At 50.8% G+C, this 26,057-nt stretch overlaps 1 protein-coding gene across 1 annotated transcript in view; it reads right to left on the bottom strand.

Annotated features, from left to right (window-relative positions):
- TMEM132C (transmembrane protein 132C) overlaps nucleotides 1–26,057 on the bottom strand; it is a 1,063,202-nt gene that overhangs the window by 303,216 nt on the left and 733,929 nt on the right. Inside the window, exon 4 of the mRNA XM_078668022.1 lies at nucleotides 14,131–14,314. Coding sequence (XP_078524148.1) covers nucleotides 14,131–14,314 — 184 coding nt within the window. The remainder of the gene's footprint in view (nucleotides 1–14,130; nucleotides 14,315–26,057) is intronic.

Below are 26,057 nucleotides of genomic sequence, written 5' to 3' on the forward strand. Positions count from 1 at the left end.
CTCTGCGATCTGCATGGTATAAGTTCTTTGCAGCAGGGATATTAACCCTCTGCGCTACTTTATGGTGAGTCAAAGCTTCCACTAGATTAAACCCTATCTCTCTCCAGCAGGAACATTAATCACCAGAGCTATCTTGACATTTTTATTGTTGCCTGAAAACTGTTGGACCCACAAAGAAGTCCCAGGCAGGTGCTTGTAAACACATAAGTTACTTCGAAACACGGTCCCCCCGCTCTGCACCCGGTGCGGCTGCACTAGTCGCACCACCCTACCCTAGTGCCGGCCCAGGGTGTGTTTTCGCAGTGCGTGCCTGCAGTGCTGTATAGCGCCTGTTGTTGAAGTGTTAAGGCGCTGCCTTTTCCTGTCACTGACTTAGATAGCTGGATCCGGAGGGCATGCACTGTGCCAGGGTGCGTGCTGCACGTGGAGGCTCCACCCACCAACCTGTGCAGCACTGTGGGGCAGATTTACAAGCACCTTGCGCCACTTTTGCGTCATTTTTAACATGGAAAAAGTGACGCAGCCAGTATCTTTAAATGAGGTAGATCTTACAAAGGACCCCATGTTACATACTTCAGCACCAAATGAAAATTTCCAAGAAGCTCCCTGCTCCAGAGAGCGGCTTCCAAAGTGCCAGGAACGCGAGGACGCTTAATTCCTTCCTACTGTGGAACAGCAGGCGCCTACTGTAAAATAAAGCACCAACATATGGTACCCACTCGCAGCCAGCCCCTCGGCGAGGCGGGAATTAACGGCTCGTGTTTCTGGGTAAACAGGGGTAAATAAGGTTTAACGAAATAACACTTTCTGACAAAAACCTGTTTACACCCGGGGTGCGCGCACAAATATGGTATTAAAGGTGCCCTGTGAATGTGTTTAAAACTGTACGAATGTGTGGGGGTGGAGGAGGGGAGGGAAGGGGGTTGCAAAGTCAAGCACGGTGCTTCAAATAATCCGAAGCAAACCGCAAAGGCTGAAAGTGGTGGTTTGAAGTGCGTGACGCCTGCGACAGTTAATTACACGCAGGAGTAAATCTGTCGTGCACGGGGGCTGTGGGGGATGTGTATAGCTCAGAGCAGGCACTGCCATCAGGCATCACCCGTGTGCCTGGTCCTTGGGAGGCTGGGGCCTGGATTTGCCTTGGTGCGGGCTGTCGTCTGGAGCTCGAGAGAGGTGGGGTCAGGAACGTCAAGGCAAGGACTGGTTGGCAAGCACTGGTTGGCAAACACTGGTTGGCAAGGACTGGTTGGCAAGGACTGGTTGGCAAGGATTGGTTGGCAAAGACTGGTTGGCAAGGACTGGTTGGCCTACCCTGCAGCCTGCTTCTGTTGTGCGCGGGAGTCCCTAGGTGCCCAGCAGGTGTATTAAGGTAAGATCAGTGGTTGAAGTGTCCACTTTTCCTGCTCTGCCGCTGTCAGCTGCCCCCCCTCTCTTTCTTCCTCTTATTCTCTTATTCTCTTCCTTTCTGTCTCTCTCTCGCAGCTCCTCACTTGCTGAAAACCATGCTTCAACCTGTACCCGCCGTACTTGCTTCCCAAAAGGGGCCGCTTCAGGCAGTACAGCCTCTAGCTGTCACCCCGAGCCCAGGAGGAAGGTGCCAATGACCGGCTAGCACAGTTTAGTGCACCTGGCTCCACAGGCGACGTGCGCGCCACACGCCCAGGCAGGTGCCTGGGTTAAAAACAGGCCAAAAGCGGGCGGTTCTGGTGCCGGAAAAGGCTGGGCCCCCCTCTTCGCCCCTTGCTTCTCCGTCAACACTCACAACAGGGAAGCGCTAGTTACCGACACCTAAGGCACCAGGTAAACCCAGTTCTTCAATATCGAACTATCCAATAAATACTATGGGTGCCCTTGACAAAGAAATACCCTCAGTGGAACAGAGTCTAGGTTCCTGTCACCGCACTGCCCGACATCGAAAGCTCCCTCCACATTGCCGCCCTTACCCTCCACAGGTAAGGGCGGACAGTGGCAGTGTCTCCCGACCCCGCTTGGTGCCAGGTAACGAACTATCAGAGCAGAGCACTCTGACTAGCTAGCGGACGAATCTGTGTCACTTGGAAATTGAGATAATAATTTTAAAGTCACTTGCGCCTCATTTTATCTGACAGAATACTTATAAGTTGCACATGTTATGTCATATTTGAATTGATTGCTAATTTTAATATAATTTCTTAGAGTGCACTTACGATCTTCCCCGAAGTGTAAGGGGCTCTAGGGGCCAAGTCCTTGTCTTTGCTCGGTGATCCAGCCTACCCGCCCTGGTCCGACTCGGTATCCTATACCGTTGAGCGGAGGGCGGGGTAGACAAGAGCAAGACACGCCCAGCAACCCCGAGACAGCCGAGCGGTTAGCGCTCTAGCAGCACTCCCCACAGGGCTACTTAACCACTCGTCGGCTAAAGCGCGCAGCGGTTGCGCGCAGAGGGGCGCCATCAACGGCGCCGAAGACAAGCCAAAGACCAGCCCGTCTGCGCCCGTCCGCGACAGGACGGGACCAGGGGCCATGGATGCTTCTATGACAGAATTTCATGGCCTCCCCCCCAAAAGGATAATTTACACTTCTCAGGTACTATTGGGACTTAACACAAATCTGTTACTGGGCTGTAAATCTGGCGATCTTCTTGAGGTTGAAGGGCCTTTCTCCTGCCTCCATTGCCACACCCAGTTTTCCACGTATATGAGGGAGACTCACAATATGACATATCCCGAACCCATGAATCCTATTATTAGTAATGCTGCTGAGAACCAATATACTCCCTCAGGGAGGAAAAATATCCTTTGTAATATTAGGTCTCTCTCCAAACACTCCGCGGAGGTTTGGGACCTAATTTCGTCTAAACAACCCGACATATGCTACCTCACAGAGACGTGGCTCAAACCACACTGTACCCCTGCCATTACACTGGGAATTCCAAGTAACTATAAAATAGTAAGATTAGACCGTCCCACTAAAACAGGTGGTGGGATTGCTATTGTACATAAACAAGAAATTACTATTTCGGTCCTAGAAGAACTAAGTACCTCGGAAATTTAAATTTTAGTTTTTAAAATAACACTGTCCCCCACAGAAAGCCATAAGGGTGCCCTTGTATACCGCCCGCCTGGTCCATGTAATAACTTTTCCAATACGCTGATAGAGCTACTAGCACCACACGTCAACAATGACAGTGAGTTCATGCTAGTTGGAGATTTTAATGCACATAGTGATAGGTCAGATTGTAACGAGGCACAATCCCTATCAACAGACCTGTCCTCCCTAGGACTAATGCAGAGGAACAGTGGGCCTACACATCAGGCAGGTCATACCCTGGGCCTGATATTCTCCAACGTCCCGCTAGTCTCCTGTCCACCTGCAACACAGGTCAATTGGACTGACCACTTTATTGTAGAATTTATCACTCCTTACTTTGTACCCACCCCTTCACGCCCAATTTTATTACCTAGTGTCCGCAGACAGTGGCACAAAGTCACTGACACCACCTTTAAGGAAAAATTTAACTGCCCTCTCTCCACCCCTCAGGAAAATATTGCTACCGCCCTCAATAAATTTGAAAGAGCAACTAAGGAAGCAATAGATAAAATTGCCCCAATGAAACAGTTCAAACCAAGACCGGCTAACAAACAAGAAATCTGGTTTTCTGACCACTTAAGGACACTTAAACTAAGTGCCAGGAAACTAGAAAAAAGGTGGAGAACTTCCCACCTACAAGAGGACAAGGAAAAGTATTGGGATGCACTTTCCTTCTACCATAAAGCGATTCGCGTAGCACGCAAAACCTATATCGCATCACAAATAAAAGATGCAGGGAACTCTCCAAGGGTCCTCTACCAAATCTTGCAAACATTTGTTAAGCCAGCTGCATGTGAATCCTCTGACATGGCATCTCAACAGCTGTGCGACGAAATCTCCTGCTACTTCACCAACAAAATTGATAAAATCTACGACAAAATAGTTTGCGCCAACAAGGCAATCACCACAGATTTGGCACTTCCCCTGGTGGATACGGAACTAAAACTGGACACACACTCTTTAGATACCTTCCCTCCCATTTCCTTACAAGAAACCGCCTCATTAATACCACAGATTAAGAGTGGTAGTCCAGATGATACCATCCCTGCTAGGATAATGCCTGTCCTAGCAGAACAACTCTGCCCCACGATTGAAAAATTGGTGAATCTCTCACTCAGTTCAGGTACCGTTCCCAAAGAATGGAAACGAGCCCTTGTCAGACCCATTAGGAAAAATACTGCCACCCCATGGACTGACCTAGCTAACCTCAGACCCATCTCCTTACTACCATTCTTGGGGAAACTGATTTAAAAACACGTAAACCATCACCTATCCGGATACATTGAACTTGCCGGCGCCCTGGACTATTCCCAGTCAGGGTTCCAGCCAAAACACAGCACGGAGTCCACCCTCCTGTCTGTCACTGATGATCTACATATGTACCAGGAGAAGGGCCTCTCAGTCATCCTGGTTCTATTGGATCTGTCGGCAGCGTTCGACACCGTGTCTCACACCATCTTGACTGATCGGTTGTCGAACGCCGGCATTAAGAACAAAGCCCTTGACTGGTTGAAGAGCTTCCTATCAGACCGCACCCAGAGAGTCACCATGGATGCGTATCGTTCAGCGGAAGTAGAGATCTCAAAAGGGGTGCCACAGGGCTCCTGCTTAAGCCCAACCCTTTTTAACATTTATGTGGCACCCCTGGCAAGAGTGATGCGTAGGTATGGTTTCATCCCAATATCATACGCTGATGATACACAGTTCCTCTTCCCTTTTAAGACTCTCTCCACTGATGTTAGGAGCTCTTTTTCATCAGGCATGAAAGCAGCGGCAAACTGGATGGCCTCCTATCTTCTTCAGTGTAATGTCAGCAAAACGGAGGTAATGCTGTTTGGAGAAGCTAAAATACTATGGACTCCAGAGTGGTGGCCACAAGATCTAGGAGCAGTTCCTGAACCCAAACAGGTTGTGAAGAATCTGGGGATCCGATTCGACCATGATCTGTCACTCAAACAACACACTAACTATATTTCTGGAATATGCTTCCATACCATCAGCCTACTACGCAAAGTTTTTCCTTTGTTACCTGACTCTGCTAGGAAAACTCTTGTTCAGGCACTGATTCTAAGTCGGATCGACTATTGTAATGGCCTGCTGCTTTCAGCCAACGAAGGTGTGTTGGCCAAGCTTCAGGTCATTCAGAACACGGCGGCTCGCCTTGTTCTCAATGCCCCCCCGAGAACTCCCTCCAAACCCCTCTTCGAGCAGCTGCACTGGCTCTCAATCCGACAAAGAGCCAAATTTAAAGTATGCTGTCTGATCCATAAATGTCTAAATGGACAAGGACCCGTCTACCTTGAAAGAAAATTTGTTCCCCATATTCCAACCCGATCTCTCAGGTCCAGTAACAATCTCCTTTTGGTGGTCCCCCATGCCAAGAAGACCAGACACGGGTGTAAAGCTCTATCTATCTCTGGTCCCACCCTATGGAACAGACTCCCTTTGCCTGTGAGACAATGTAAAGAACATCTTACATTCCGCAAACTTCTGAAAACTGCTCTGTTCAGAAATTAGATTTAGATTCATTTACTCATAACCTTCGTTACCACTGGCTCCACAAGCGCAGAGATACTCCAGCTGGAGTTGATTCAAGCGCTATACAAACCAGCAAATAAATAAATAAATAAACAGGCCCCAGGGACATCTCTGGTCCTGCGGTTAATGTAGCTAACGGGTGTGTTCACCACACTTCAGATGCATTTCATTACATTTCTCTCTCTGAACCTTTCACAGACCCGCCTCTTAAACGCATAAAACGCCCGATCCCAGCTCAATAAACGTCTCTTACCCTCGGTTTCGTCTACTTTCCTTCATTCCTTCCCCTGTGAAATGGATCCAAAGATGGAAGAAACACTTTTGTTTCTGTTCCAAAGTGTAGCCTCGGGGCAAGGGAAAAATAGGTGCAAAATAACAAAATAAATAACAAAATAAAGCATTACAGAGTGGTCACAAAGTGGCCAGATTGGTTTTATTCTCACCCAAACACGTTAGCGCCACTTTACAGAGTTTGCCAGTGAAGCGCTACCTTCTTTTTCTCGTCTTTCTTTGAGCAGCATTGTTTTTCACGGGTGGGGAAGCGCACCGTTCCTGGAGGTTCTGCAATACCTGGTTGATGACTGGAGTGGAAAACTTTTAATGTGATCCTTATCAGCTCTTTTCCTTATTTTAGTTTATAATGTGTACTGCTGCTCTTTGTTCAGGGATGCTGTCTTTTTAAACTATACAACTTATGTTTTGTAATGATTTCAGCAATGCACACTGAAACGGGTAAAAGGAAGGGGGCGGCATTTTTCAATTCTCGCCTAGGGCGGCAAAACACCTAGAAACAGCCCTGGGGGTGGGGGCTTCTGGGTACTGAAACAAGCACTGCACTGCACAGGGTCTAAGTGCGTGCACTGCGTGTGAAGAGCAGGAGGGGGCGTGTGCAGCACAATCAGAGCACAGCAAGGTGATGTGCACAGTGCGAGCGAGCTGTGCTGTAGTGTCAAGGGTGGAGTCTGAGGTACAGTGAATGCGTAGCATAGTGAGGGAAGTGCACAGTGCGTGTGCCACATAATGACACTGACATACAACTATTCTGTCATGTACTAGTGTTCAGCATTGAGTGTAAGTATGAAAGAGTTTCAAATGTAGTGAGTGTAAACCAAAAAGTGTTTCAAATGTAGTTAGTGTAAATCAGGAAGTGTGCACAGTACAGTGAGTGCGGCGCGCACCGAGGCCCTGATCGCGATCAGTCAAGAAAGTGCACGGGAGACACTGGGGCTGGAATTCACGATTCTTGTACGTCACTGCCAGTTTTGAGCAAATGCGAGACTCAGTATTCAGAACGGGTAATAACTTTGTTACTGACCTACTATGTCAAAAACTAATAATAATTTTTCCCTCATTGTCATCTGTCGAAATCCCCCCAACCCCTCTACCTCCCCAAACCCACTGACTCTCAGCTCTTACCTGCACGGGCCGCTGCTGACAAAGTCCCCGGTGTAATGTAAAGGCAGTCGGGTTTGGCCTCAGGCTTCAGGAAGTACGTCATCAGAGCCTTGCTCGTCAGCCAGATCTGAGCCTTCTGCATTCAGGGTTCTCCCCCTACAGGTGGGGGGGGCATGATATCCAGGTGTGGGAAAATCCCCTAATTTGCTTTTCAGTAATTACCCAAAATTATGGCAAAAGTATGCACATTTACATGGAATGCTAGCCCATCTTTTTAGCGCAAGTGCATTTTAGTGCAAACAACCCCCCACGTTCTGTTATTGTCAGGAGTTTGTAGTAGATTGTTGCGTAATTTGAGGACTTTCGTGTGACAAGTGTAATGTGAAATTACACCACATAATTTACATTTAGGCCAGGCCTAATAATCACCGTCTGGGTGTGACTATCCAGTCCCACTCCAAGCCGCCATAGCTGTCCCCTCTTTAGAGTCGGGGTCGCGCGTCCCCTTCAGCAGCAGAGGTTGAGGGATCCAGTTATACTGGTGGTCTTTCGCCTTTGACGTCAGGCCACGTCATCCAGCTGTGCGGTTCTCACTGAGACGAGGAGGGCCCGGGGTCCATTCGCCGGCCACCAAACGGGCATTATTTTGTTTTGATGCCCTCCCAGCTGCTTAGGATAATGTTGAAATCAACGCCCTGAAATGATGTCCATTGTCAGTTTGGAGTTGCTCTGGTAGTCCAAAGTGGGGATTATCTTTCCAAGCTTAGAGTTGACATCTTCAAATGTTGTGGCTCCCACCAGCTCCACAAGAGGGAACTTGGCGCGTGATTCTCAAACACAACGTCCAGCGGTGCGGGCAAGAATCGGGCGCACTGGTGTATCATCCTGGTAACTGTATTTCCAATCGTTTAGGACGCACGCCACTCTCAGTGGCCCCACTGCCACTGGACCAATTTCAAACACAATATATCCTTGATCCGGAAGGAGCGCTTTATTTAACTCATCAAAATTCCCAAGTTAATTACTCTTTATGTAGCTACATAGTAATTAACTTGGTAATTTTGATGAATTAAAGCGCTCCTTTCGGATCAAGATTAACTTGGCGCGTGAATCCGTCAACGCTAGTGCCTGCCGCCCATCGGGAAATGCTGGGAAATAATCACAGGCGTCTACTCTGGACTTTTACCCTGAAGAATGCCCGCTGTAATACCTACAGTCGCTCGGCCGCTCCACTCTTCAGCTGCAGGATGCAGTTCATGACCAGGCGTTTAACCATCGCGCCATTCAAGGAATTTGATGAAAAATTGAGGGGGTACAACCCCACCTAGTCCCTATGTCCCGTAGAGTTTGGTGTCGATGGATTGACCATGGAGTGAGCCCGCGTCTGGAAGGCACCGGCTGATGCAATTTCTAGCGTTACTGCCATACGCGTGGATTCTGATTTTGGTGAATCCCAACTGTGGTCACCCGTCAGGGGCCTCAGCTGCTCCTGGTCGATCAAAGTGATGGAGGCCACTGAGTCTATGCGTGCTGTGAAGTGCTGGCCTTGGATGCGTATGTCACATGTTGGTTGCGGCCTTCTCTGGCTCCCGTGGATGTTGGTGCAAGACAAAAGAGACATGCCTTCTCATCCTCTTCAAAGCCACTATCTCACTGCTGAAGGGGCAGCCACTTCCCCCAGTGGTCCCCTTCCTCTTCCTCCTCCTCTTCCTCAGCAAACACAGGCAATGAGCTTGATCTTGCCCCATTTGGTGCAGGCCAGGCTTTGCGTAGGGCACTTCGCTCGCGGGCACACTTCCATGGCGCAGCAGGTACAGCAGCGAGCTCTGCCTGGTGGACTCTCAGAATTCTTTCTGATTGGTTTTGGTGCTGAATGATGTCAATGGTTTCCTCCTTGATCTGGGGTGCGCTCACTGGCTCCTCTTTGATGAGTGCGTGAGCTTGGGCAGTTTCCATCTGTTCCGCTCTCCTGTTGGGAAGGCTATTGGTCATGCCAGCACCAGCAGACTGCCCAGCTTCCTGCCCGCTGCTCTTAGAACCCGTGTCCTAAGCACTGACCATCTGCCGACTTGTATGATTTGGGTGCAAACTTCCTCGACGAGATCATCAACAGCGCTTGAATGAATGGATGGATTACTGTAATGGCCTGTGCATTCACTTACAGGAACAACATTTGGGGGAAAAATGGAAATTTGACAAAATGCTGCTGCGAGACCACTCCCAGGCATTCCCAAATATCGTTTGTCTCCCAAGCGTCAATTACTGGTCAACGGTCAGAAACTAAATTAAATTCACAGCCTTGTGCTCAACCTTCAAGGCCTTGCACGAGACAGGCCTGGGATTTGTAAGAGACTTCATCCTGGCATGAACCAAACACGAACCTTAGGTGAGGGGGAACAAAAAATAGGCTCCACCCTCAGGTTCAAGAAACCCAATGGGCAGGAAGTAGCTTCATTTCTGGTGCAACTAAACACTGGGGACTCTAAGAGCTATAAAGAGCAGGTCGCACCATCTCTTTTGGTGTTCAGAAAACTTCTGAAAACCTGGCTTTATAATAATTAACTCTTACAATGTCTCTCGTGTCTGTTTGCTGAGCCAGCGCCGAGACACCCCATGGTATGCGAGCGCTTTAGTAAATTTATTAACATAACATAACACATGAATATTTGACCTGTAGAGGGCAGCTTTTACCGGTGAGTCCCCCTCCTGGTAAAACCTGTCCCTGTGCCCCACCCTTTAAAAATCTGGATGCAGGAACACACTCCACAGGGGACTGGCTGGGCAGTATCCCTTCAGAGTATAATAATAATCATTATAAAGTTATTTATAAAGTGCCGAGTTACTTCTGACTAAGTGTCTCGGCGCTACAGTTTTGCTCCCAAACACAAATCCAGCCCTCACCGAGCGGCCTCTTCCAGATCGATCTGAACTGCTAAGTTTCCATTTTTTTAAGGAATGATAGTTCAGTTTTTTCCTGTCTGAAAGAGAGGGGACGACAGTTCCACATCTTGGGAACTCCCACGGCATAGGTGACAGGGCAGGGACCGCTTCTCATCCAGGCAGCGCCTAGAAGCGCCTCCCTCGCCCCTGCTCAGTCAAACACCGCAAGATCACAGCTTCAAAGTCATTGCACTGTTTAGATTGCAGGCAAAATAGAGCAATTTTGGGTAAGTGATGTGCGACTCCCCTGGGAAGGGCTGTGATTGGCTGAGCCCCACTTCATCTGGTTAGAGTTCCCCCACCTGGAGTCCCCGTCCCCTCCCCTGGTACCCGGGAAGAGATTGCAGCCAGGGGCGTCTTCTGGGGGCGGTAAAGCAATCTGCCAGGAAGCTGCAGGTTTATTCGCCTCTCCCTAAATCACATTTACTCCCTCAAGTAGGGTTGATTCCTGGCATCAGAAATGTGCAGAGACAGGTGCAGGGAGGTGTGCGAGCGGGGGCTGAGTGCCGCTGATGAAGACATTTTGAGGGGGGGGCTCTTAAATAGAGTCTGAAACTACCTCAGCTCTTGAGTTTACGGGTATCCCAGTGTCTGTGGGGTGACTCCAGCAGACTTCGGACCTTATTACACGTTTAGGTGCGATTCATTGACCCTGATATGTACCAGAGTGCCTTAGGCACTGTTAGACCTGTCAGCCCTAGGGTGGTCTTTCCTTATTTTTCTCGCCCTTGCCTTATTTTTCCCACCTTTTTTTGTTGGCCTTAGGTCTCCGGGCACCTTCCTATTGCCAATCAATGCTAAGGTGCAGGTGCTCTCTACTTAAAACATGGCTGCCATTGGCCCCTGCTACTGCAGCATGTTTTTTTTTCTAGTAGCACCCTAGTTGCCAGGAGCTGGCTGGGAACCCAAACATTGTTGCAATGCCAGCCTTCCATCGCCTGCCCATAGATAGAGTGGGGAAGCTCCTGGAACCTTCCAGAATAGAGGCGGAGCCTATTTTTGCCGCCTTAGAGAGTGGTCACCTGACCTGGGCATATATAAGGAAGGGAGGGAAACTTTTTAGTCAGTTGGGGCATCACTGACCTGGGGGACCCACGTAGGAGATTTAGGCGGTAGGGCCTAGTCAGGGGCCTTAGGTGGTGCCTTATAAGTAGAGTGAGGAACCCTGAACTAGCCCACTGATCTGGCCCGACGGCAGGGGAACCCAGGGACCACCTGAAGTGACCTGCTGACAAGTCTTCAACTCAACCCCCCCCTTTAACAAACCAGGAACCTGCTTCCACAGAAGAGTGCCAGAACCAACCAGCGCCGAGAAGAAGCTCACCTGCGCTAACCAGGACTACTGGGGGATCAACAAGGTCAACCAGGTACTGGATTGTGCTGCACCTGCGCCCCCCTGCCTTCACCTGGGCCTGCGCTGTCCAGCCTAACTCCCCCTGACTGAACTGTCTGAATGGCTGTCCTGCCAAATCTGCCCTACCTACCCAGCGCTCTCTTACCGTGCCCCTGAGAAGCACTGTACTTGTCCCCCAGGCGCTGTAGCCTGCCGTCCTGATAACTGCCTCTGAGCGCTGTGTCATTGGCCCGAGCGCTAACACTGCTGAGCGCTACATTCCTCAGGCCTACGGTGAGCCCTGAGGTGCTATCCTCGTCAAGCGTCTCCCTGCCTGTCATCGCGCAGTCTCCTAGAAGCGCTGCTGTCCCTGTGAGCCCCCGCCAAGGAACTCACCGTTGCGGCCCGGCGCCACGTCAATGGAGGGCCGCAGTCATCCTCGGGGCCTCTGCGCTACCCCCCAAGAGCGTCTGGCTGCTGTTTGTCCCTTCCGGCATCCCCCGGCATCACGAGAGGGCCGCCGCATCGTGAATTCCAGTCAGGCCACCATCATCGGGAGGGCCGCGCTAGGCCTGAAGCCTCTCTACCTTGCTCACGTGACGGGGGCGTCGGAAGAGACTCCGCCCCCGCCGGGCATTCATTGGCCCTCAGCTGCCGCGCCCCGCAGGCCGCTCTGTCATTGGCGGCTGCGGGCGCGCCTTCCCTGAGGCCGTGTCGGATTGGTCCCTTGGCCCCTGGTGTCAGCGCAAGGCCTGGGACCGCTTCCTTTGCGACGTGGGGGCTCTCCAGAGATCGCGAGCCCCCACCTGCTGGCGCTATCTCAGAGAGCCCTGACCGGCCCCCACACCCTCCGGAGGGCTCTGAGGAGAGTAAAAGCCTTCCCCCCCTCGCCAGAGAATCGGCGCAAGGGCCCCGGGCGGGCCGAAGACAAAGAGGTAAACCCCCGAGGGAGGAGGGCGGCCGCAGTAGTGATCGAAGGAGGCCCCATGGCCGTCCCTCCCCTCTGCCAAGACTGTTGTTGGGCCCCATTGGCCCTGGTCTAGTCAAACAAGGCCCCGGAACTGGGCAAGAACGTGGGCAGAGCCTTGAGTGACAATCTGGGCCATAAAAGTTAACCCCTTGCTAGAGGGAACGAAAGTAGCTGACGTGCCCTGCTCAATTGAAGGGTTTATTTCTGTGTCCCACAAAGAATGATCTGGCCTAATGCACTGGTTGCCTCCCGATTGAAATGTTGAGTAATTTCTAGACGAAGGGGGCAACTGTTGATTAATGAAAGGAAATGGTTACTGCGGCTAATGAAATGTTTTACATTTAATGAAATGTTTAACCCTCATTTAATGCACTGCTTATTCTTGCTGAAGGAAATGTTTTATTCTTGCACAAGTAGTTTTATTCCTGCCTAGTGAGAAGTGGCCTGATCATTACTGCCATATCCAGTCCTGTGTCAGGAATTGTTTGGTGATACCCTAATTAAATCAGTAATGATGAGTAATGAAATGTCTACACTTGCAAAATGAAGTGCTAAATGAAAGCCCACAGTTATCCCATGAAATGTATTAATGTAGTGAGTAATTGATCACCCTGATTTTGGTCCTAGATAAAATTAATTGATTGGAATCAAAAACTCACTGGTGCGGTCTCCGTCATTGCGTGTGCATTTATTGTCTCAGTGGTTGTGTGTGCTGTGTAGTCACTTAACACCTGAGCTTTCGGGTGCCTACCTGCTCGTGCCAGGCTACCCCCGGGGAACTGGTGACCCCAGTTCTTACAGGGACCTATCACTAGTTTCTAGGGAATTGCATGCAGAATTCAAAATCTGCATTGTATGGTAACTACCGTATGGTTTTCCCCTGATAAACTTTGTCAGGTTTGGTCAAAATTCAACAGAGGTTGAGATATTCACCCAATAATTAACGGATGTGTTAAATGACTCGCAACTAGTAATTCCAACCTGTGCGTAAACGGGTTTATAAAAAATGACGGACTCATGATCCAGCCTTCTGAGTGGACCTGGTACTCCGCGAACAGTGAGAGAGATTTTACATGAGGGGAAACAACCTTTACAATGCAACTTTTACAACGCACTACCATTATAACGCAGACTACAGACATGTATCAGTAAGAAAACCTCCGCATGAGAGCGTGTCCTCAGGCTGAAGTAAGACACTCTAGATAGATGCGCCCCTGCGCTACATTATACCTGCGCCAGGTATAATGTATGCAGGGGGGGTGTTCCCATGCAAGGAAGGGTCGTAGAAGTGACGCAGTGAAATCTACTAGATTTCACTGCACCATTTCTAGGACTTAAATGCGTCAAAATCTTACGCCTGCCTCACAGCAGCCGTAAGACTGATGCAGGCCCTTTCACATGGAGCTTGCCCCATGTGAAAGGACACATTGCTGGAGTTGCGTCACATTTGTGACACACTCCAGCAATGCATCACTTTTGCGCCATACAGATATGTGAGAAATACTGACGTATCTGTACCTCCTTGTGACATGATGCGGCATACAGTAAATATGACGCATCAATCATGTCGCAAGGAGGGCGCACTGAGAAGTGACGCATCGCTGCTTTCATGCAGCGATGTGTCACTTCTCATAAATGAGCCCCTTACACTTTAAGTATCTGCTTGAATTTTTCTTCTTCGATTGTGGAGTTTAAGTGCACCGTATACAATTACTCTTTGTTATTCTTGCCCTCAGCCCCTTTCCAGCGAGTCTTTCCAGCGCCCAGAGATCTCTGTAGTAGGCGCTGTAGAAGGAAGTAAACCAGTCATGAAGGAATGAATCGGGACAGTGTTAATATCATCTGCGGGGTGTGATGGGGATTCGCTGCGCAGCAGGCGCCTTACCATGGCCAGCGGCACTATCCCCACCAGGTCCTTCTGGCTGACGAAGACCTCGGAGGTGACCTGGTCCGCCATGCCCCGGCCGGGGTACTCCACCTGCCAGGTGATGGGCTGGGTGCCGGACAGGCTGCTGAAGCTGGCCATCTCGAAGTTCATCTGCACCACCTCGTTCAGGAGCCCCTCGCTTCTGGGGAGAGAAGAGAAAAGGAGGTTTATACTGACAGGACTCTGAACTCTTATACTGACAATGTCCTCATACTGACAAGACTCTTATACTGACAGGACTCTGAACTCTTATACTGACAATACTCATACTGACAGGGCTCTTATACTGACACGACTCTCAACTCGTATACTGACAGGACTTATACTGACAGGACTCCTATACAGACAGGATTATGAACTCTGATGCTGACAGGACTCTAAACTCTTATACTAACAATACTCATCCTGACAGGACTCTTATATTGACAGGGCACTGAACTTATACTGACAATACTCATACTGACTGGACTCTGAACTCATATGCTGACAGGTACTCTTATACTAACAGAACTCCTATACAGACAGGACTCTGTACTCTGATACTGACAGGACTCTGAACTCTTATACTGATAACACTCTTATACTGACAGGACTTTTATACTGACAAGACTCTGATACACACTGGACTTTGAACTCTTATACTGTCAATATTCATACTAACAGGCCTCTGAACTCTTATGCTGACAGGTACTCTTATACTGACAGGACTCCTATACTGACAGGACTCTTATACTGACAGGACTCTGAACTCTTATACTAACAGGACTCTTATACTGACAGGACTCATACTCACAGGACTCTGAACTCTTATACTGACTATACTCTTATACTGACAAGACTCTGAACTCTTATACTGACAACATTCATACTGACAGGACTCTGAACTCTGATACTGACAGGAAATATTATACTGACAGGACCCTGAATTCCTATACTGACAGGAACTCTTACACTGACAGGACTCATACTGACAGGACTCTGAACTCTTATACTGACAGGACTCATACTCACGGGACTCTAAACTCTTATACTGACAATACTCTTATACTGACAAGACTCTGAACTCTTATACTGACAATATTCATACTGACAGGACTCTGAACTCTGATACTGACAGGAAAGATTATACTGACAGGACCCTGAATTCCTATACTGACAGGAACTCTTACACTGACAGGACTCATACTGACAGGACTCTGAACTCTTATACTGACAATACTCATATAGTGACAGAACTCTGAACTCTTATACTGACAGGACCCTGAATTCCTATACTGACAGGACTCCTATACTGACAGGACTCTGATACTGACAGGACTCTGAACTCTGATACTGACAGGACTCTGAACTCTTATACTGACAATACTCTTATACTGACAGGACTCATACTGACAGGACTCTGAACGTCTATACTGACAGAACTCCTAACTTTTATACTGACATGACTCTTATACTGAAAGGACTCTTATACTGACAGGACCTCTTATACTGACAAGTCGTCTTATACTGACAGGTCTCTTATACTGACATGTCTCTTATACTGACAGGTCTCTTATACTGACAGGTCTCTTATACTGACAGGTCTCTTATACTGACAGGACTCTGAACTTCTATACTGACAGAACTCCTAACTTTTATACTGACATGACTCATACTGAAAGGACCTCTTATACTGACAGGACTCTTATACTGACAGGAACTCTTATCCTGACCGGACATCTTACAGTTACAGGGCTCTTATCCTGACAAGAACTCTTATACTGACTCTCCACGATGAAACAGAACATGCTAACCCTTGTTCTGCTGACCGCAGGCAGCGACTTGGAACATACAGTGTTAGCAAGTCTGATAAGACGGGGGGCTTTTTGAGTTAAAATTTTTGAGCAACCATAGGGTCTTGAACTGAATTCTTTTCTCTACCAGTAACCAGTGTAGTTTTGGTAGGGAAACATAACCACTACTATACACAATCAAACAGAACCACAGCAAACTCTCTGCGATGAAACAGAACCACAGCAACTTTGCGGTGAAGCAGAACCAGAGCAACTGTCCGGGAAGAAACATAACCACATAAACCCTCCACAACTAAACAGAACCACAGCAAACTCTCCATAATGCAACAGAACCACACCAACTCTCCAGATGAAACAGAACCACAGCAAACTCTCTGCAATGAAACAGAACCACAGCAACTCTCCACAATGCAACAGAACCACAGCAATCCTCCACATTGAAACAGAACCACATAAACCCTCCACAACTAAACAGAACCACAGCAAACTCTCCATAATGCAACAGAACCCCAGCAAACTCTCCACAATGAAAAAGAACCACAGCAACTCTCTGCAATGAAACAGCAACTCAGAAAATTTCCACAATGAAACAGAACCACGGCAAACTCTCTGCAATGAAACAGAACCACATCAACTCTCCGTGGTGAAGCAGAACCACAGCAACTGTCCAGGATGAAACAGAACCCCAACAACTCTTCACAATCAAACAGAACCACATCAAACTATCTGCAATGAAGCAGACCCACATCAACTCTCCACAATTAAAAAAAACACACAAATTCTCCACAATGAAACAAAACCACAGAAACTCACCAAAAATGAAACACAACAGCAACTCTCCACAATGAAAAAGAACCACGACAACTCTCTGTGATGAAACAGAACCACAGCAACTCTCTGTAATGAAACAGCACCACAGAAAATATCCACAATGAAACAGAACCACACAAACACTCTGCGATGAAACAGAACCACACCAGCTCACTGTGGTGAAAAAGAACCACAGCAACTGTCCAGGATGAAACATAACCATATCAACCCTCCACAATTAAACAGAACCACAGCAACTCTCCACAATGAAACATAACCACACAAATTCTCCACAATTAAACAAAACCACAACTGTCCACAATCAAACAGAACCACGGCAAACTCTCTGCAATGAAACAGAACCACATCAACTCTCTGCGGTGAAGCAAAACCACAGCAACTGTCCAGGATGAAACATAACCACATAAACCCTCCACAATTAAACAGAACAACAGCAACTGTCCACAATTAAATAGAACAACAGCAAACTCTCTGCGATTAAACAGAACCACAGCAACTCTATACAATGAAAGAGAACCACAGCAACTCTCCACAATAAAACAGAACCACAGCAACTCCCCAGAATGAAACAGAACTACAGCAAACTATCTGTGATTAAAGAGAACCACAGCAACTCTTCAGGAAGCAACAGAACCAAAGCAACCCTCCACAGTGAAACAGAACCACAGCAACTCTCCATAATCAACAGAACCACACCAACTCTCCACAATGAAGAAAGAGGAGGGGGGCGTGGTTTCGGCGCCGACCGGGATGGCTGCGTGAGCGAGTTGCTCCGCGCCGAGTCCCGTCTTTTCTCCTGCGAAACCCAGCCCCGTGTCACCTGGCGGCTGAGACCGAGGTCCTGGAGGGTCGCTGACCTGGAGGGGAACGTCTGGCCCCCGTCGGGACCCTGAGCGCCGCGTGGGGACGGACCTGGCGACCGGATCGGCTTGGCTGGACCAAGAAGGCATGATGGCGGCGCTGACGGAGTGAAGCTCCGGGAGCTGAGCGGAGAGAGGTGCGGGGCCGTTTGAAGGCGCCTGGAGGACCCTCGCGAGGCGGTGAGCCGAGGAGCGGACAGTGGGTGCGGGTCCTGAGCGGCGGCAGAGGTCGGCGCGGAGAACTGGAGATAGCGGCGCCCCTCCCCCACCTGTCCCCCGGCTGGCTGGAGCGCTGGACCTGAGCTCGCGCTGCGCAGACGGAGGTGCTGCTGGCGTGCGGGGCCGCCCAGCCGCTGAGTGCACCGCAGCAGGGGCCGCTGAGGCACAGAGGAGAGCAGCGAGTTGTCGGGGCGCTGGAGGTGCGGCCGCCCACGGCGCTTGGTCAGTCGAGGAATGGGCAGGCCGGGCGGCGGCTGGAGGATCGGTCGCCGGAGGTGGGCCCACCCGGTAGAAGGCAAGGGTGCGCTGGACTGGCACCGCGGTCTTTAGACCCCGACGTGCGCTGTGATTGGGTGGCCAGTACTTTACAGCCCAATTAGGGACATTTCACGAAAATGAAAGGAGGGCTACATCTTTACTTCAGGTGATGGGAACGCTCTCCAGAAGAGATTTACGGGACATGCGGTAGCAACATACATAGACTGCCATTTTAAGCCCCGTATTTTGTCGGTTGATTGACTTGCTTTCTTGGAGAAACAGCTGACTATCCCTGCTTTGTGAATCATAAAAAACACCTCCCACCATTTTCGATCGACCCTCTCCAAATAAGGGGACATGAGCTGAATTTTTTTGAAACTTGCTGGAACAACAGGTTAACACAGGGCCCGTCCTGGCACAACGGGGACGCCTGGTCACCCTAGCTGAGACCCACAAGGATCGGTGCTACCGGGGGCAGAGGGCTCGGTCTACCTGGGAACACGAACTTCCGGCTGCCCGCCTCTTCGGAGGGGCTTGCGACCTCTGGACCGGAGGCCGACGGCTGAGCGTGGACGAAGGACGGCTGGCCCCGCATAGTCACGCTTGACCTGGAGATAGGAGAGCTGCGCTTGCTCGGTTATCTCGTTGGGCGACACCGGGTGGGCCCAGGATCGGAACGACCGGAGGGGCTGCCGCCACCGGCCGTCTTCAGTGGGGGCTGTTCGGGCGGAGGGTTTCCCGCGCTCAAGATGGCCGCGCAGGGAACTGGCGTCGCCGCGCCGCCGGAGCGGGGAGACAGGGGGTCAGAGGAGGCAGATGACGGTTTCACGACAGGGCCCTCGTCACAGGAACAGAGGCTGAATCTCCGCCTTGATGCGATATTGGCCGCGATCACTGCTACAAAGGAAGAGCTGCGCCAGGACATAGCGCAGGTGGCGACGGGGCTTGGCCTGCTGAGAGCGGACCACGCCAAGCTCTCTGACAGAGTGAAATCCAACGAACAATTGCTCCAGGAGCTGAAACCGGCCGTGGTCACTGCGGAACATAAACTTGAGGACGTTATTCGCCGTCTGGCGATCCTGGAGCGTCGAGCAGAGGACGCGGAAGGACGCAACCGACGGAACAACGTGCGGGTGGTGGGGCTTCCGGAGAAAATTGAGAAGGGTGACGCAGTGGCCTACATGGAGGACTGGTTTCGGACAGTGGTAGCGCCGGAGGGCCTGTCCCCCTTCTTCTCGCTGGAGAGAGCGCACAGGGTGCCCGCCAAGCCGCCCCTGGAGGGCAGACCGCCCCGACCGATGGTGGTCAAACTGCTGCACTACAAAGATCGGGATCTGCTGATCCAAAGGGCGAGATCCCAAGGGCCCTTCCAGGTGGATAACAGCAAGGTGACAATTTTTCCGGACTACACGCAGGAGGTGCAGCGGGGCAGGGCTTCTTTTCTGTCGGTGAAGAAAGAGCTGAGAGAGGAAGGGATTCAATACTCCTTGCTTTTTCCGGCCAAGCTGCGGATCGTCGTTGATGACAGGACTCACTTTTTCCAAACACCCGATGAAGCATGGTCTTGGCTGGAACTGTATCGTGCGGGGACGGATCGTGCACACAGGCCCGCCAGGGATCGTCAACAACCGGTCAAGGTCAGGAAGTCACAGCGCATCCGCTCCCGGAATAGGCGCCAAAGGGCCGAGCGAGAGGCACAAATGCTGGCCGATAGACAGAGTGCGTTGGAGGCCACGGCGAGCATCACGGGATCGCAGCGAGAGGACGCTTCCAGAGGCTCGGCTTCGGAAGGAGAAGGGGAGAAGACCGGTGATGATGACTCGGAGGTGGGAGGAGTGCAGGGGCCGGAGGTCACCCCACAGACATCAGATGGCATATTTAATGGGTGAGGCTTATGGCCGCTGAACATTTTGTGAGGCCTGGAGGCGTGGACGCTCCTGACTTCTATTGGACTGCCAGGTATGGGGCTGCATTAGCAGTGTGGGGCTACGGGCGCGGGGTGGTTGCTCTGTCGTCCTGGTTTGGGGCTCCATAGCCCTCATCAGACCCTTAAGGTCTTCTGTGGTGACGACCACAGGTTAGTGTGATGTGTTGGGTGTTTAAGGTTTGGAACGGGGCTGAAGCTGGGTTATTAGGCCCTGACCTGGGGAGGGGGTTGGTGGGAGTTGAGGGACATGTTTTGAAGGGGTTGTACGATTGCTGCAATGTGGGTCACATTTATTGGCATGCACCACTGTTGGCATTGATGCTCTATGGGGACGTTACCTAACCTGAAATGTGTCACATGGAATGTCCGGGGTATTCGAACTATGGTTAAGCGCCACAAGGTACATGCCTACTTGGTGAGGCGGGGCATTCAGATAGCGATGCTTCAGGAGACTCACTTGACGCAGCAGGAATGTGGGGCGTTACAGAGGAGGTGGCGAGGTCAGGTGTTTGGCACGACTTACTCGGCATTCGCCAGAGGGGTGTTGATATGGATCAGAGCGGGCACGCCATTCCAAGTCACGAGTCAGAGAATAGATCGGTATGTGGTAGTGGAGGGACGGCTATATGGTCGGGAAGTGGTGCTGTGTAACATTTATGCCCCCAACGCTGATCAAGCACATTTCTTTGAGGGTTTGTCGCGCTCACTGGCGTATTATTTGGCGGGCCCTGTATTGCTGGCGGGGGATTTTAACTCCATTTCTGATGTGCTGTTGGACAGGTCGCACCCGCCTTTAGTGGACTCCCCAGTGCGCAGACTTGCGACCCATAGGCGGGACTGGCAGGAGAGGTGGGGCTTGGTGGATGTATGGAGGGCGCAACACCCCGAAACTCGAGATTACTCTTACTTCTCCGCGCTGCATGATCTGCATGTTAGACTGGATTCGGTGCTGTGTTGCGAGTCACTCGCGAATGTGGTGACTCACTCTGAGTATTTGTCCAGGACCATTTCGGACCATAACCCCCTGTTGCTCTCTATGCAATGGCAGCTGGCGAGATCGGCAGTCCCTACGTGGCGACTTCGTCCGGAGACGCTGGATGACCCGGCGTTCTGTGACACGGTTCGACAGGGCATAGACAGCTATTTTACGGCTAATGCTGGGTCGACAGCGACTAGAGCGATTGAATGGGATGCGATGAAAGTGGTGGTGAGGGGGGTGTGTATGGGACGGTTTCTGACCGTGAGAGGAACAGTGCTGAATGACCTTGCGAAGGCGGAGGAAGTGCTGAGAGGGGTGGAACGGCAGAGACCCGAGAGGCCGGAGTTGCAAGACCGATTGTTGCATGCTAAGGAGGCGGTGGCGACTGAGACGGAGAGATTGCGGTGCTATGATTATAAATTGTATGCTGCGAAAGTGCATGAGGAGCGAGATAAAGTGGGCACGCTCCTTGCGAAGTTGGCTGATCCGAACCGTAGAGGGTGCCCGGTCATGAGTGTGCGACAGGAGGATGGGGAGGTGATCTATTCGCAGTCAGCGGTCCTGGGGCGCTTTCAGTCCTACTATACGGGACTGTATACCAGCCACCTCGAAGCGGCGGCTACGGACATAGGTAATTACTTAGACCAGATCCCTTTACCGGTACTGGATGGGGAGGAAGCCCGGGATCTGGGGGGCCCCATCACCCTAGCGGAAATCAGAGGGGCGATTAGTCATATGGCACGGAACAAAACCCCTGGAGTAGATGGATTGCCGATCGAGTTCTACGCCAAATTTATGGAAGTGTTAGCGCCCAGGCTGCAGGTTGTGTATGCGGAGGCGAGACAATTGGGGCGGTTGCCTGACTCTATGAGGGAGGCGCTGGTAGTGCCACTGCTGAAGCCGGGCAGAGATGCATTGGATGTCTCTTCTTATCGTCCGTTGTCTATGCTAACCGTAGATTACAAGATCTTGAGCCGAATCCTTGCTACCAGGCTCCTACCACTGATGACCTCTTTAGTGCATAGGGATCAAGCGGGATTCATCCCCTCTAGGAGCACTTCGATGAATATCTGTCGGCTGATCGGGGTCATTGATGGTGCTGCTACGGCGGAACAGGGCCCGGTAGTGCTGACGGTTGATATTGAAAAGGCGTTTGATAGCTTGGAATGGGATTTTCTAGATGGCGTGCTGTTGAAGTTCGGGGTTGGGGAAGGGTTCCGGGGTTGGACCAGAGTGCTTTATTCCTCGGCTAAGGCGCGGGTGCGGCTGGGGACCTTGGTCTCTCCGGTTTATCCGGTCTGCTCTTTGCACTAGCGATGGAACCGCTAGCGGTGCAGGCAAGATCGGGAGTTGTCTACGACGGGATTGCGCAGGGGCCTGACTCGCATTATATATCGTTATATGCCGACGACCTGTTACTGTACCTAGCGGACTCTGGGAGGGCACTGGAAGGCGCGGTGGACATGTTGGGCAGGTTCGGGAGGCTCTCAGGCCTCAGGGTGAACTGGACTAAGACCTGTGTGTTTCCGTTGCGGAAGACCACGCTCTGCCCGCAGCTCCCGAGACCGGTAGTGTGGGAACCCTCTTGTTTTGTTTACCTAGGAGTGCGCATCTACCATGACGCAGCGGACCTCCTTGAGGGGAATGTGGGGCGCTGCATCCGAGCGCTGAGGGGCAGTATGGACTTCTGGGCCTCTCTCCCGCTGTCCGTGCTGGGTCGTGTTGCGCTGTTGAAAATGGTGGCACTCCCGAGGCTACTCTATTACTTTAGAACGTTGCCGGTATGGATCCCGCAGGGCATCTTTAGGGAGCTGAAGACGTTGGTGACTGGCTTTCTATGGGGCCAGGGTCGCCGAAGGGTGGCATTGACCACCTTGACGAGACCCAAGTGTGAGGGAGGGATGGCTGTCCCCGACTATGAGTTATATTATCTGGCAGCGCAGCTCCAGGTCCTGACGCAGAACGTGGCCAGAGAATTTAGGGGGCCTGATGACGGCCGAGGGGTCGGCATTCAGAGACATGTCTTGTCGTCTATCGTAATGCAACAGAGACTGGCTGGTAGGGACCTAACGATGGAGGAAAGGACACTTAGATTGTGTTGGAATAGGAACCTGAAGAGGGCTGGGAAGCGCCGGCCGTACGCACCGGAGATTCCGCTGGGAATGCTGACTGCCTTACCGCACGGAGGTGATTGGTCCCAATTATTAGCGTGGGAAGACCTGGGTTTGCAGATGGTAGGAGACCTCTATGTGGACGGGACGTTGGCCCCATTCCAGACTTTACAAGAGCAATTCGGCCTGCCGAGTGGTACCTTCCTGTTGCATGCGGCGGTTGTCACAGCGCTGCAGAGGCATTGGGGGGGTGGACTGGCGGAACCGGAGGTGACGATGGTGTGCCAGTATGTGGTGATGGCAGCGGGCACCGTCAAGGCGGTGACCTGCCTCCACAATAGAATGTTAAATGAAGGACTGGTGCCGTTAGTTGAGTTGAAATCGCGATGGGAGGCCAGTATCGGTAAACAAATCCCGGACTCCGTATGGGGTCAGGTGTTGCACAGGACCTGGAAAGGGACGAGGAATGCGAGATTTCAGCAGGTGCATTTTTTCGTTCTCCATCGGGCATATTTGACCCCGGAGAGGTTACGTCGACACTTCCAGGTGCTTGATGCCGTGTGCCCACGATGTCTAGAACCTGAGGTGGATCTAGACCACATGCTGTGGGGATGCCCGAAGTTAGGGAACTACTGGTCTGAGGTGGGGGAACTCCTGAATGCTGTCACGGATCGGGAGGTAGACTTTGACATGGCTGCATGTCTGCTTCTTTGGTTCACGCACACCAAAAAGACCAAGGTAACGAGCAAATTCATTGGGTTGGGCTTAATACTGGCACAGCGTGAAATCACTTGGCATTGGAAATCTAAAGAGGGGCCGTCTGTGCGGAGATGGAGGAATGAATTGGTGAAGTGGTCGGGCTGTGAGAGTGTGCTAAGGATGCGTCAGGCGACTAGAACTGGTAACGAGAAAAGTTTGGAACTGGCGCGGTCCTGGGAGCTGGTAGTGCAGGCGTTAAGGGACTACTTAACTGAAGGCGAAGAGACTGATCAGATATAGGAAGGGATTCCATGGGACTACTTGATTGTCAGAACTTCCTGATAGTTGTCACCCTAGAGCAGGAGGGGGATGGTGGAACCCGCATTAGCAGCAGTTGGGGGGGAGGGTACTGGGAGGGAGTCGTAGGAGGGGGTGGTTTGCCGGCCAGCGGCAGCCTCCCGGAACCGGGTGGCCCTGGGAGGTAGTCGTGCTGCTTTAGAGAAGTGACATTGGAGTGGCCTAGGAGGGTGGGTTGGTTGTTCTGGGGTAAAAGCAGATACGATGTGTTACAATTGACCTATGACCCGAATAGGGCACGCACCGAGGTACCTCCAGTGAACTGGCTCATTGAAGCGCCGCCCAGCCTCCGGGATGTGGGCTTATCGGCTGTGTATTGTATTGCTATCACACTGTATGTTGGGTGCCGTCGGTGTATAGGTTGGCCTGTTGGACGTGTTTATTCCTGATTCTGCAATAAAAATATATTTACAAAAAAAAAACTCTTCACAATGAAACAGAACCACACCAACAATCCAGAATGAAACAGAACCACAGCAAACTCTCTGTGATGAAACAGAACCACAGCTACTCTCCAGAATGAAACATAACCACATCAACCCTTCACATTGAAACAGAACCACAGCAACTCTCCACAGTTGTAAATGTAAATGTAAATGTAGTTGAGCTTATATAGCGCACAGCTACCCGCAGTGGGTGTCCCGGCGCTTGCTTAGGGAACCCTTCCTGGTATTCCCCTGTGAGATAGCAGGGTATCCACAAGGTGAAAGTCAGGCATCCCGCCACGAGGGGCTGTTGTGGAGATTAAGCAAGCTATTGCCCAGAGTCGCAGAGTGTTAACCCCGTGAGTCGAGGAGGCACCGGAGCAAGAATTATCGAGTCCGTGGAATTTTTAGCCCAAGACCCGCCGAGGTGGGGAATTGAACCCTGGTCCAGGACCGATCTCAGCTTCCGGGTCTGCTGCCTCTAACCCCTGAGCCACACTTCTCCACTTAAACAGAACGACAGCAACTCTCCATAATGAGACAGAACCACAACAACACTCCACAATGAAGAAGAACCACAACAGCTCTCTGCAATGAAACAGCACCACAGAAAATCTGCGCAATAAAACAGAACCACACAAACCCTATGCATTGAAACTGAACCACATCAACTCTCGTTGGTAAAGCAGAACCACAGCAACTGTCCAGGATGAAACAGAACCACAACAACTCTCCCCAATCAAACAGAACCACAGCAAACTATCTGCAATGAAACAGACCCACAGCAAACTCTGTAATGAAAAGAACCACAGCAGTTGTCCAGGATGAAACAGAACCACACCAGCCCTCCACAATTAAACAAACCCACAGCAACTGTCCACAATTAAAAAGAACCACACACATTCCCCACAATGAAACAAAACCACAACTATCCACAATCAAACAGAACCACAGCAAACTATCTGCAATGAAACAGAACCACAACAACTCTCCACAATCAAACACAGCAAGAGCAACACTCTGCGGTGAAGCAGAACCACAGCAACTGTCTGGGATGAAACAGAACCTCATTAACCCTCCACAAGTAAACAGAACCACAGAACCGCACAAACTCTCCACAATGAGACAGAACCGCAGCAACTTTCCACAATGAAACAGAACCACAGCAACTCCCCACAATTAAACAGAACCACAGCAACTCTTTGAGGTGAAACAGAACCACAGCAACATTTTTGAGCAACTTGTAAAAATGACAGGTGTGTGAAGTTGCAAGTTTTTTTCTCAAAAATTTCACAAAGTTCTATAGAAAATTAAGTCAACTTCATGAAGCTTTCATCTGTCCAACCCTAGCACGGTCATTAGGCCTGGGCAGTGAACTCCGCTCCATTTGCGGAGTTTAACAGAGCACATGGAGTTCTGAAAAATT

The sequence above is a fragment of the Lissotriton helveticus genome, chromosome 11, assembly GCF_964261635.1.
Source record: "Lissotriton helveticus chromosome 11, aLisHel1.1, whole genome shotgun sequence".
NCBI classification, from domain to species: Eukaryota; Metazoa; Chordata; class Amphibia; order Caudata; family Salamandridae; genus Lissotriton; species Lissotriton helveticus.